Consider the following 13,776-nt stretch of genomic DNA (forward strand, 5'->3'; position numbering starts at 1 on the left):
TAATAGAATTATTAAAGTTCATTGCCCCAAATATGTAAGCTCGGGAAATAGGAATTGTGTAAAATTTGAATATTACAAATTAATAAATACACAATAGCAAGTAATATGCTGTGTGTTTTTTTGCTACAAAGAGTTTCGTTTTAGCAATATTTTTTGATGTGCGTCGTATTACGCACAGATGAAGCACTTTCATTGATCTCTTAAAGCTCTCGATTGATTGCTGGCATATACTATTAAGTTGAGATTTATTTAAATAGATTCAATTTAAGGAATGCCACAATAATTTATTTAATACATACAATTAATAAGTTTTCAGCTCTATAATTTTTAACAATTATTTGAAACAGCGCCATTTTATACAATTAAAAAAATCTAGCTTGAATTTACTCTTACATATAATTAAACATTTAACTACAATAAATACTATAGACATACACATATCAACACAGTCAACACACTAATCTTTTAAATGACTTACATTTTTGTTGAATTTTGAGAACTCAAAAATGCTAGCTTAATTTATTTGTTGATACTACCGTTCACAACCGAACTGTTTGTTGCATCCGAAATTGGTTTTATTGCATCCAATTCATTCTGAATCGATTCAAATTGATTAAAAAGCTGATACAATTCTTCGTGATTCATTTCCAAGTTGATATCTTCACCAGCTCCAGTTTTTAACTGAAGTACGGCCAATGCATTTTTTTCACGTTGTTGACAGTGCGATGATATTTCAACATTAAGTTTCCAAGCCACGTCGTTTATTTCATTTGATTCATAACGTTCGTTTGCTAAGTTATTCATGATGGGTGTTGTTTGTCGTACCCATAACCGAATTATTGCATCAATTTTAGCTTCTTGCAATTGAAGTTTTTCGCGTAATTCTACTTGCAATCTTGAAGGTTTAATAACAAAAGTTGATGTACGACGTAATATATAAGAAAATGTCTTTATTAGAAGTAGAAAATCACTTCTAGGTACACCTACTAAACGTTCAAGTTCTTCAAGTGCATTTTCTGGCTCAACCATATCCTGATCTTGATCAGTGGGGCTCATTTGTCGATGAACAAAATTAAGTACCGTTGTAAATGTTTCGTATGGCAATGCATTAATAATTTTAATGCCTTCGCGTGCCCTACACATAAAATGTATATAAGTTGATCTAAATATGCTCACAAATTATATTACTGTTATTATTTTTACCTTTCAGTAATCTTGATCCAATTAATATCCATAATAACAATAACTGTAAAAAAATTCTGTTTTGCTTCACGAACGCCAGAAGATTGTTATTTAAGTAGTGTTGTAAAGTAACTTATAGCTTAAAATTGACAGAACTATACACTTGATAATGAGGAATGTCAGCAAGAAATGTAAATTAAAATTATCGTACGTTTAAGCTTTGTTATACATAAGCCGTAATTAGCCTTAATTTTTGCTTAATGGTAAATACGTTTTTTTTAATATAAGTTGTTAGTTGTGTTAATTTATATGAAAGAAAAATAAAAAAATATTAGAAAAATATATATTAGTAAGCATTTTTATCATACATATTTAGATTAATTTTTTTATTCGTGTATTTGAAATTATTAATTAAGCATACCGTACTATCAAATCGCACTATGTATATTCAAGTATGCATACCAAATTTCAGACTACCGACTTGTATGCGATAAAATTACTAATTGTTTCAAAGTGTGTAGCAAAGCGCATACCTTAGCGGCGTACATGTAGTATCGTCTAAACCATGCTTAAACGAAATGCTCATATGATTTTACCGGATAACCGGAATTTCAGTGAACACCCACTATAGACTGATTTTTGAATTAGTCTATTCTGAATTGAAATTTAGGACTTAAATTTTTTTACGAGTAACTAACTATAAAGATTAGAGTTTGATGTTTAATTAGGTATTAAATTATCGATCTATAGTGGATAAATCGATAGATTAATTGAATCCTAATTTGATAATCAAAAACGCCATAAATGTCCAATGTTATGTTTATTGTTGTAGTTTAATTGAGTTTGCTGCAAATTTGTTGTGTTGTCTTCAACTTTTTTTAATAGTATACATATGAAGAAAATTACACATGTTTAAAAAATCGGATGTTATGATAAAATTTACAAACAAATCTATCAACTTTTTATAGTGTATTCACGACATATAATGGTTTCCAACACTTTTACTTTCAGCTGACGTTGGCATATCTGACAATTGATTCCGGCTGTCAAATGTATTTACATATTTATATTGAATGAAAAATACAACGGGAATATAATAACAAATCTTAAATTATATTTATATTTGTTTAAAATGGCTGCAACGTTGCGATATCGCGGCGATAGAAGTAATTTAATTGAAATGGCAAAAAATTTAGATGCCTTTAAAAAAGTTCCAGAAAAATATACTGAACCATCCGAAATTGGGGGGACGTGTAAGTTTTTGAATTTTACTTGTGCACAACTAAATTTTAAATATTTGTTACTTTTTTCACATTACAGTATCACTTCTTAGTCGAATATTAATTATCTATCTTATTTATAAAGAAATTTGCTATTATCAGAATGCAAATCTTGTTTACCAATTCGAGCCTGATATTGATATGGATGACAAGGTTTTAATGAACGTTGATATTACAGTGGCAATGCCTTGCACATGTAAGTTTCAATAGTTATTTAAAAAAAATTAAATAATATTTAACAGTTACACAAAACTATTATGAATAGCTAAATAATCTACTAAAACTTATTCAAGGTCTCTCTGCCTGAATACGATCTAGGTTCCTTTTAGTTCCCACTCTTAATGCTATACTATTTATGCCTTCCAATTACTTATTAATTTTTCTTATGGCATTTGTTTTTTCAAAATTTTGTTTTACTGTTTTTTTTGTTTTATTTACAAATGAAATCACATTCACTTACTTTTCAAAACTATAGCTGATATTAGATGGATAGATAATCTTACAATTTTGAGCTATCGAACAAATTTTTTAAACCTAAACCTATGTATACATATCAATACAGACACATAAGTCACAAATACACTTATAATTTTACTTAATAGGAATATATACATTCGAACAGTCAAGCTACTTCAAAGTCCTTGAGCTCAGTGCAATTTACATGTAGGACAGTCTTTGACTGCTATATATCTCTAAATAATATGTCAATCCGTTCAGTTTTTCTCTAATCTAGGTTCCCGGTCAAAGGGATATTTTCGGCAACTGTTAAGCAGACGAGTTAACCAGACTAGCCAGATTAGGAATCCACTCAAAATACTTACACAATCTTAATATATCGTTCCTGTGCCGAATTTTTTTAACAAAAGATTGAAAGTCACAATGATATGCAGACTGTATGTGATTTGGCTACGCTCCAATTAAAAAAAATATCAGACTCTCTCATTGAGATACCCCGTAGAGATAGTTCGTTTACATATAAGGTACATTGTGTTTTAAGTAACCATGCTAGGAGACCAGTCTCCTTTTCAACCATACCGGCCGCAGTCGTGGAGAGGATGATGAAATTGCCTCCCATCTGATTTGCTTCTGTCCAGCTCTTGCACGGCGTCGCTTTCTTTTACGAAGATCTTGGCGAACTGCAAGACCTTCCTCTAAATAGCATTATAAGCTTTGCCAAATTTTCTAAGTGGTTCTAACCCTTGAGTTTTTAATTATACGGTAAAACAATGGATTGTCTCTAGGGATTGCCGGTATAATTTAACCTAACTTACTTTATAATTTAAAAAAAATAAAATAACAAATAATATAAATACTAATTTCGTGCCAAATTTCGTAGCTTTGTCCGGAGTAGATTTAATGGACGAAACGCAGCAGGATGTATTTTCTTATGGTACCCTTCAACGTGAAGGTACTTGGTGGGCAATGACAACGGAACAACGTATGGATTTTGAGCGTATACAACATATTAATTCGTTTCTACGGGAAGAATATCATTCTGTAGCAGATATATTGTTTAAAGATATTATTAAAAGTAATGAAGCACACGATACACCTACTATGAATGAGAAACCTCTACCCGAAGAACAATATGATGCATGTCGTTTACATGGTACACTAGGTATAAATAAGGTTAGACTATCTCATATCTTTCTTTAATATATATTTAATATAAAATAAATCCGAAGTTTTATTTTCTTAGGTAGCTGGTGTATTACATTTAATAGGAGGTGCTCAACCGGTATTTGGTCTACTTGAAGATCACTTTGTAATTGAACTACGACGTCTTCCTGCTAACTTTACGCATCGAATTAATCGACTCAGTTTTGGCACATATTCTCGCCGTATCGTACAACCACTAGAAGGTGATGAAACATTTGTAGGAGATGATGCAACAACTGTGCAATATTTTTTAAAAATTGTTCCAACAGAAATTCATAACACATTTTCTACTATTAATACTTATCAATATTCCGTAACAGAAAACGTTCGTAAATTAGGTAAAAATAATAGTATATTACTGTACACATACCTACATACCATTATGCATAATAATGTTAAAAATATATTTGCAGATGCTGCGCAGAATACATTTGGATCGCCCGGTATTTATTTCAAATATGATTGGTCTGCTTTAAAAATAATTGTGCGTACTGATCGAGATAATATTATACAATTCGTTATACGTTTATGTTCTATAATAGCGGGAATTATAGTCATATCTGGCGTTCTTAACTCAATTTTATTAGCATTACAACGCAAATTTATAAAAACATTAGCACCACAGGCGCTGCAGCAGTCAACGTTAAAAATTCCTTTAATATCACAAAGTAATAGTATACCACGACCAACAATAGCAGCTACAAGTATAACAAATGATCTCATTAACGTGGCGAACAGTATGACGCAAGAAGCATTAGAATCTCATATAGTTACCGGTTTTGTACCCACCATTCCAACTAATAAAAATTAAGCATAACACAAATAAATCGAATATATAAAATTATAGGCAAAATCGAATTTTAAAAATAATTTATTATTGTAAATACATTTCTATTTCGAAATTTTTAATTACTTTTAAATAAATCTGTATTGATATTTGAAAAATTACCAGCGCGTTTATAACCATAAAAACTTTTTAATATTTCTAATGTTGAGTTTAACGTAGTTTTTACATCTTCTTCTGTGCCCAGTAAAGGATTAAGCTCAACCAAATCAACTCCTTGTATACGTTTAGTATCACGAAAAGCTTCTATTAGTGCAATACCTTCACGCAACGTTAATCCGCCATTCACCGCAGTACCTGTACTCGGTGTGATTGCTTTATCAAGTGCATCTATATCAAAACTTACATGTATTTTGTTTTGAGGTTTTATTCCATCTAGCGTCATTTCAATAATTTTTTGTATACCGTACTTATCAATGGACTGAAAGAGATATAATATTTTAAATTTTATATATGGTTTAAGGTAAAAATTTTAACGAATATATAAAATAATTTATAAGATAATATAACAACATAAAATTTATACCTTCGTAAATATATCATAATAACTCTTAAACTCAAAATGATTTCAAAATCTTTATTACTTAGGTATATAATATCGAAACTAATTTATTTATCTTAAAAATAAAAAATTCTTCAGTTCAGACATTTCATAAAGTATTTCGGTTGTCTGTTGATTAAATATTGTTTTTCCTTGGAGAGATACCGTTGGAACCAAACAATGACTGGTTAAACTGGTTTTGAAGACTCTTCATGAAGACAATCAACTATTATTAAAAAGTATATTTAAATTAAAAGTAGTCATACACACACTGATGTTGCAGGAAATCGGCAGAATTGTTCTGGAAAACATCAAAAGATCTTTAGAAATTTTGAACGACCATAAAGTGAAGTTTCGTAAGATAGTCGACACCTTAGAGATATCAAAAGATAGTGTGTTTAGAATTTGAAAATTTAAGTATGCGTGTTGCTTTCGACGTCTATGCAAACGATAATTAACTTGAACGAATTGCACTTCGAATTTTCTTTCCCAACCACCATACTATCTAGATCTACTCTCCAATGGCTAGAAAAAAATGTACAATCTTTCAAGCCTTTTTTCTTACCTTCCTGTCAGACTTGTCATTAACGAAAGATTTTATGTTTTATAATAATGTATATATATCCTTAAGGAAGGCCAACTAGGACCGTTGCGCCATTAATTATGATGATGATTGGCTTAACTATTGGACAATCTGAAATTTATAGCAGTTCAGTTGTTAAGAAAACGTCTTCCAGTAACTACAATCTGCATCCCAATCTTTAGCATTCTAGTAAATTTTGTTAAGCCTGAGTACACGTACTGAATATGAAACCATACTGAAGCTTAATACTATAAATCCGAATGAACAAAATGTGATACCTTTTTATATATTTCTCTATATACAGATATCACAGGATGCATTACCTATCTGAACAGAACTAATAGGTTTATTTATTTTAATAAATAAGTATTTTAATAAAAAATTTACATTTATTATAATAAATGTAAGTTTTAATTATAATAATTTTTTAATTTTTAATGTTATCGTAATACTAATAGCGTTTTCGATTGTTAAATCTGGGGTAATTATTTTAATCAAGATTTACTTTTAGTGCAATTTTCATTTTCGATTGGTAAATCTACATAATACTCGAGATATTGTATAACACTCAAGATTAATTTATAATACTCTAAGTATTTTGCCAGAGTAGCAAGTTTACCCTGAAATGAAGAGCTGTTTTCGATATATGAAGGGCTGTTTGATTCAATATATGTATTTTTGAAAAATATAAATATCTTCTGACACAGCTACAAATCTAGATTGAATGCAGAAAGGAAAAAAAAAGATATTTTCTATCATTTCGTAACAGTCAGCAAAAATAGATCAAAATTACCAAGTTCCCTAGACATTTGTCTATGTGATACTAACAAATTGTTCCCATATCGACAAATGAAAATATCTTTCTTGGAACAGATTACTGTTGTTATATATCATATAAACTTAATTTAGCTTTATTTAAAAAATAATTTTTAATTGTTACATTCTATATTACGACATTATTAAATATTGGTACGAGTATATCATATAAGTTTCTGATTCCTTACTATACATAGAAAGGAGAATTTTGAGAAATTTTAACAAATGGATACATATCATTTAAAATTCAGAAAATTTTCAATGAAAATGATAAAATTATAAAATTTATTAATATATAAAACGAATTGTTTAGATATTTACATTTCTACTAAAAGTATCTATCAACTGTTTAAAATTGCTATTGAAAAATGATTTAAAGCTAAAGGTTTTACGCCTAATTAAAAGATACTAGCTACTTTCCTCACTTTATCGTTAACGTCTCTTTACAAACAAGTATATATAGACTTGTAATTTTATTTATATTTTTTTTGTTTTTTCACAGTTGAAAATCCGGATTCGTTCTGCCTGAATTTAAAAATTTTTGAATGTATAAAAAATTATAACAAACAAGCTAAAATCAAACCAACCCCAATTGTATTTTGTCAGTGCGTTACACTGTTGTAAAGAAAGGACTTAAGGATAAATAATACAGCAAAAGCGAACTGCATCCCTCTTTTTCCGTATTATTATTGTTTGGCACGATCGGTGCTACTCATTGAAATCCATAAAATATACTTTACAAAATAAAAATAAAAATAAAAAATACTTACTTAAAGGCCATAAATTTTGTTAAAGCAATTTACCATATTCTGAGTACAATGAAACTTACATCCATGGCATATGCGCGTATTCCAAGTTTGTTGAGTATGTACGCTTCGTAGGGATCAACATCCCTTAGTCCAATGTAAATCAATTGATCCGCCGGTAGACTGGAATGTAAAAGATTAGAGATAGAAATGAATCACCATATATTTTAGCTTTATATATGTCATACATAATTAATAAGGGGAGAAAAACGCTAGAGGGTATGTTTATACTTCTATCACAGATAGTGAGAAAAAGTTACTCATTCATCTTATACTTTACACAATAAACTATTTACTTGTATGTAATATTCCCATGTACCCCGCAAGTGTGTTTACACAATTTTCTGAAAGTTTGAAAAAAAAAAACGCGCAGACATGGAATAAGAGGTTAAAATTCTCTTAAGATTATTTTTATAATTAAATTTAATACTCCTATGAAGAATTCCAACCTATGTTTTTACAAGTAGTTATATGTTATTATTTATTAAAAATAATAGCATTTAGCTTACTGTAATGAAAAAAATAAACTATTAATGCAAATTAATCCAATACTAAACACTTGCAGATGAAATTTTATAAGGACTAAACGATTATATATCTTTATTTATGAAATCTTTTCTTTTCGTCATAAGATGCGTTACATTCGATAAAAAAATCAAAGTTAAATCTTTAACGGTTATTAAAACATGATAAGGCAAATTAAACGACAAATCTAATTAAATAAAAGACTAAGAAAAAGGCTATTTATTGTAATCAACAATCGACAATGAGCAACATTATTTTTGGTATATGAAGCCAAACAAATGTCTAGAAATAATAATGATTTCAGTGCACCCCACAAACATAATACACCAATCAGCAAAAAATTATAGTAATCATATGTAAATATTTTTTCCGCTAGGAATAATGTAAATCAACCTATATATTCTAAAGTACTTATTTTCGTTTAATCTTCGAAAGACAGGTGGCACTTAATATGACTTTCAACTCTTTCTGTAATTTTGTATTATAGCCTGAATAATTGCAATTTTATTATATTAATTTACACGAAGTTACAATATATAATATGTTTAAGAAATAGAAAAAGGTCAAACGGAGTCTTATCTCATCAGTCAGTTGAACTTTATATCACGTTTACCAAACAGTTGAAAAATAGAACTATATTTTGAATAATGAAACTCCCATAACGAAGATTATCTTATTAAATAGATAAGTTCTAACAAAAAAAAACTGCATGGCAGATCAGGTGAAAGGTGTTTACAGTGTTGTCAATATTGGAAAACAACTATATTATAACTATAACTATATAACCTATATAGATATATGTTATCAATATTGGAAAACAACTATATTATAACTATAACTATATAGCCTATAATTATTATAATTATAATTTATTAATTAATAATTAATTATAATTAATAATATAATTATTAATAATATAATTATTAATTATAATAAAATTTTTTTTATCTTTTGTTATTTTGTTTATATATTATTATTCTGTATAATATAGTTTGATTTTTTATATTATTTAGTATTCAAATAAGTATTAAGTATTCAAATATAAAAATACTTAATAAAATCAGTATTAATTGAATTAGTTCGATAATATTGCTGATAAGTTCAATACTTAACAATAAACTTTAGGAAAAAGTTTAAATCTCCCTTAAATTATGGTTTAATTTCTCTTCATTGAATATCTTTCAAAATTTTGCTATTTAAAATTTTTTTTCTTATAATTACATTACAAATTAGCTGAGACCTTTTGCCACATTATGTTACCGTATAAAATTCAAAGGATTTAAAACCGAAGGATCAAACCTTTAGTAAATCCTTAAGAATTCTTTAAGGAGAGGTTCTGTAGTAGACTGAGTTTCTTTAGAAAGTAAGTTGGTGACATGTTTAATCCATATTATGCGTATATCGAACAGTGATAAAGTATTTTCTAACAATTAAATAAGTATCCAAATAAAAATACACAAATAAATAAATTAAAAATATGTAGTTTAAAATAAATACATTTAAAAACAGTTTTTACCACATCTAATTTGAAGTATGAAATAATTAAGTCAATACATACTAATAAAAAAATGTGAAGTGCATATATATTTTTTTTTATTTAATTTTTTAGATTTTGGTACTTATCTGTCTAACCAATATGACAATGTTAAAAGCAACCTGTAGAACATCCGAACAGAAGTCTGTTAGTGCTACCGGTTTAAAAAAATCATTTAATGTCGATTCTTTGACATCGAAATTTCCAGAACGGAATTGAGCAAAACACTCCTAGCATTCTGTGATAAACGAAGTTCCGATTTTTTTCATAGACTTTGACATTCAGTGCTGGTACTGAGGTCTGTTACTAATAAATAATTGTCTAGTTCATCAATATATCGAAAATATGTTAGTTATTTTCCTTTTACTTAATAGAATTGGCTTCTAAATTACTATTTTTATCCGTATGCAGTTTTTATTGTCCATCTGAAATCCTCAAATCTATTAACTTTGATCGAATAGTTTCATTTAATATTTAAGTGATATTCCAATTTGCTGAAATGGCGTATAGCTTTAGTTTTATTATCATTGATAGCAATTCCAATTTGACATGTAGCCCGTTAGATTTTTTAAATGAAAAAATTCATACCATAATATTTAATGTGTCCATATAATCATGTTATCATGTGAGTAATAATAATATGATAATTAAAATGTTCGACGTTTTGAGGTGTTTGATTATGGAAATCGACTATAATTGAATATACTGAAGTAAGTAAGTGGTTGGTTAGAAAATACTTGTTCCAGTCTACAATTAGAAGCTCTTCAACAAAAATCTGGCATTCTTTGATATATATATTCTGAGCGCTTATAGTGTGTTTCATTACAAAAGATATGTAAAGATCACAGTACTTTATTGCAATGGAAATATAATAGATAATAATAGAACTTATCTTGGGATTTGCCTTTGTGAAGATAATATCTCCCTATAGCCACCATAACCAAATCTAACCTATGTTCATTTAAATTAATTTGCTTCAATAAGTTTTGCTTAACAACAATAAATAATCTAAACACAATAGTTTGTTTTAACTTTAGAAATGTATTTTTATTAATATGCAATTTCAGTAGTTTGCATATGCGAGCATTTCCTGTGAAAAGACTGTGCTTTTTAGTTACAAAAAGCATATATTCCATTATGTATTGCAATGAAAAATTTTATGCACATACATATATATATTTAATAATATCATATATTTATATGTAAATATTTAAGATAAGAGACTCATTATGGAAATTCTATTCCACCCTTAACTTTTTTGTGCTTAATATTTAATATTTCAACATCACATATACGTAAGGATATTACATGTTTAACCCCTTTTGTAATTCTAAAAAATTTACATTTCGTGCCATATATGGTATGGTATCTATGGTATAGTTTTAACTTCATACGACTCAGTGCACACTTTTTGTCATGATCATGAATAGGCTGAATATCCCTAACATAACAAGTTTTCGTTGATCAATAGTTCCACTTTTAAGGAAATTCTAACATATGCCACTAAATTCGATCATAAAGCAGTAAAGTCTAGTCTAAGCAGCAAATGTGTTAGGGAACAAACTTCAACTTTATGTAGTGATCACATCTAACAGGAATATGCGTAACGAATATTTTTAAATAAATAAAATTCTAACATAACATATGCTATAAAACTTTCCACACACTTTATGCTTAATTAAAACAAAAAAATATTCCTTATTAAAAATCTTAATCCAATTACTTTTAAATATTTGTTGTTTTGAGGTAAAATTGAAATGAAGTTATATTACCTGACATGACCTGCCAACACGATCAAGTTTAATATTTTTAGTACATATTTTTTAGTACATTACTATAATCCAAGTAGTATCATAGCATATGTAGTTTATAACAGCACATTTTACTAAACAAAATTAATACAATTGCAACCCAAAAACTGTGGTATTGCAATGGGCCTATTATCAGTGCATCTAAATTATACATCTAAATCTACATTATACTAGAGTATGATACTCATGGACACCTCTGAGTATGTGTTTGAAATAATATTTGATAATGTAAACTTTTATAATATCTTATAAAACATTAGGTTTTTCAAAAAAAATTGTATATTTTCCTTTCTTGAGCGAAATTTGTATATTTACAAGATTGCTATGAAATACGGTGTCTAAAAAAACACTATATTATTTCGTTGGGTTAAAAATCATTGTCTTTTGCTCAAGTCAAAAATGGTTCCAAAAACGAATTTGGTGACTAAGTGCCAGTACGTTGGCGCTTAAATAAATAAGTCGCCCTGTTGACGCTTAAGTTCATCAATTCCCAATGTGTGCTCTAACCATACCTCTACTCCACACAATGCCATCATCTATTGTCATATCCCAATGCACACACCAATTTAAGCTCTATTGATCTTTCAGTCCGACCTATTGGTGTGGCAAGACTTTTTCGCCTCGATTCAAGTTAGTTTGAATTAAAAACTCACCTAATGCTTATCCATTTCTCATAATTATATGTGTATGTAAAGAGTATCCGTGGATTTTAATGACTACATGATGTTAATACCCACATAAACATAAAAAATTATATTGATTTAAATATCAGTGAAATATCTAAGGAAATATGCTATATGATGTTTTAATACTATAAAAAGGAAAAACTACTGCAAAAACATGCCGAACACCTTGTACGGTTCTGGACGGCCAGTCATTAAAAATTACGAAGTTACTCGAAAAATGGCAAGAGGTCATAAATCATAATGACCAATATATACCTGATTAAAATTGATTTGCAATAAAGAAAATTTTTATTTAAAATCCAGTTAAGCTTTCGTTCTGAACAATGGTATTATGACGAATCTGTAGGGTTTAAGCAATTTGGTAAGCACATCCATTCCTTATCCCTAACAACCCCTCTTCTTCTCACTTAGTCCATACCTAATTCTTTCGTATTTTGTAATTGATTTAATGTCTCCTGCTATATAACATATGTATATAGATCTCTTCAGGGTACAAGAACAACGACAACAACAACTAAATGCAAGTCAAATGCAGGGTGAAACATATTGGTATTTATATTTAATTCGAACCTACAATTGTTGAGATGATGTTAGAAACATTGAAAAATATTAGAATAAGTATATATTCTAGCACAAAATAATTGGGTGTGTTATAACTCAATTAGGTTTGAATACATTTAATGCAAAATTTTTTTAAAAACCTGCTTTTTACATGAAAGGAATTCATTATTTGATTTAGTTGAAAAAACAATTGCATTGTATTGTATTGTAACACAATCCTTATTGGAATTTATTACAATAAACGTCATTTATTATAATAAAAACTTCAGCATACTATTAGTTCTCATAAAACTGTATAAAAATGTTTAGTTTATGTTTAGTTTAGTTTAAAATGTTTAGAACAACTATAATTTGTTTTAATACATGTAAACAGTATATAATAGAAACAGTGTAAAATTTTTGTTTGGATTTAGTTGTTGCTAATATTTTAGTCTTTATCTTAGTTACGTTATATTAACAACACAAATTCACGTCATACAAATTCATTATCCCTTTTTTCAGTTCATATAGGTTTTCAATTGTCTTCAAAATACACTCAAACAAATCTAGACCAAACCTGTTCATCGCCATTTATCAAAGTTTTCTGTTATTATGTGAATTACTGGAAATATATACATACATATAAGATATTCGAAGCTCTGCATTGCATTTGTTAGAGCAATGTACTTTCTGTATCCAGTCTATAATTATATATTCACCCTCTTTGCGTTTTGCCCACACATGCTAAGTGCTTTAACACAAAAAGCCGAAATAAAGTGTAGCTGTTACTGATCCTGGAAGTAAAAATAATACAACCACAAAAGTACTGACAGAAATACAAAAATACAAAAAAGGAAACAAGAAAATAAAATTGAAACCGGGACATAAAGCACACAAAAAACGAGTATAAAAATTGTTTACATATTATTTACAGGAAATATGCATCCCTTATGCTTAACATTTTGTTAC

At 28.3% G+C, this 13,776-nt stretch overlaps 3 protein-coding genes across 3 annotated transcripts in view; 1 reads left to right on the plus strand and 2 right to left on the minus strand.

The window, feature by feature from the left end:
* Window positions 1–353: 353 nt before the first annotated feature.
* Window positions 354–1,372, minus strand: LOC119668568. Its single transcript, XM_038078123.1, has 2 exons — window positions 1,204–1,372; window positions 354–1,135 (listed from the first exon to the last, which is right to left on the minus strand). Exons 1-2 carry the CDS (start codon window positions 1,233–1,235, stop codon window positions 520–522), a joined length of 648 nt encoding a protein of 215 aa, XP_037934051.1. The 5' UTR covers window positions 1,236–1,372; the 3' UTR covers window positions 354–519.
* Window positions 1,373–2,240: 868 nt separating this feature from the next.
* Window positions 2,241–4,968, plus strand: LOC119669504 (endoplasmic reticulum-Golgi intermediate compartment protein 2). Its single transcript, XM_038079412.1, has 5 exons — window positions 2,241–2,435; window positions 2,503–2,658; window positions 3,799–4,091; window positions 4,162–4,459; window positions 4,535–4,968. The coding sequence occupies exons 1-5, from the start codon at window positions 2,315–2,317 to the stop codon at window positions 4,930–4,932; spliced, it is 1,266 nt and encodes a 421-aa protein (XP_037935340.1). The 5' UTR covers window positions 2,241–2,314; the 3' UTR covers window positions 4,933–4,968.
* A 58-nt stretch (window positions 4,969–5,026) lies between these two features.
* LOC119669507 (arginase-1) overlaps window positions 5,027–13,776 on the minus strand; it is a 30,134-nt gene continuing 21,384 nt past the window's right edge. Inside the window, exons 4-5 of the mRNA XM_038079415.1 lie at window positions 7,735–7,834; window positions 5,027–5,386 (exon numbers count right to left, since the gene is read on the minus strand). Of these exons, the coding sequence (XP_037935343.1) occupies window positions 5,027–5,386; window positions 7,735–7,834 (460 nt within the window). The remainder of the gene's footprint in view (window positions 5,387–7,734; window positions 7,835–13,776) is intronic.

Source organism: Teleopsis dalmanni, chromosome 1 (genome assembly GCF_002237135.1).
Source record: "Teleopsis dalmanni isolate 2A chromosome 1, ASM223713v2, whole genome shotgun sequence".
NCBI classification, from domain to species: Eukaryota; Metazoa; Arthropoda; class Insecta; order Diptera; family Diopsidae; genus Teleopsis; species Teleopsis dalmanni.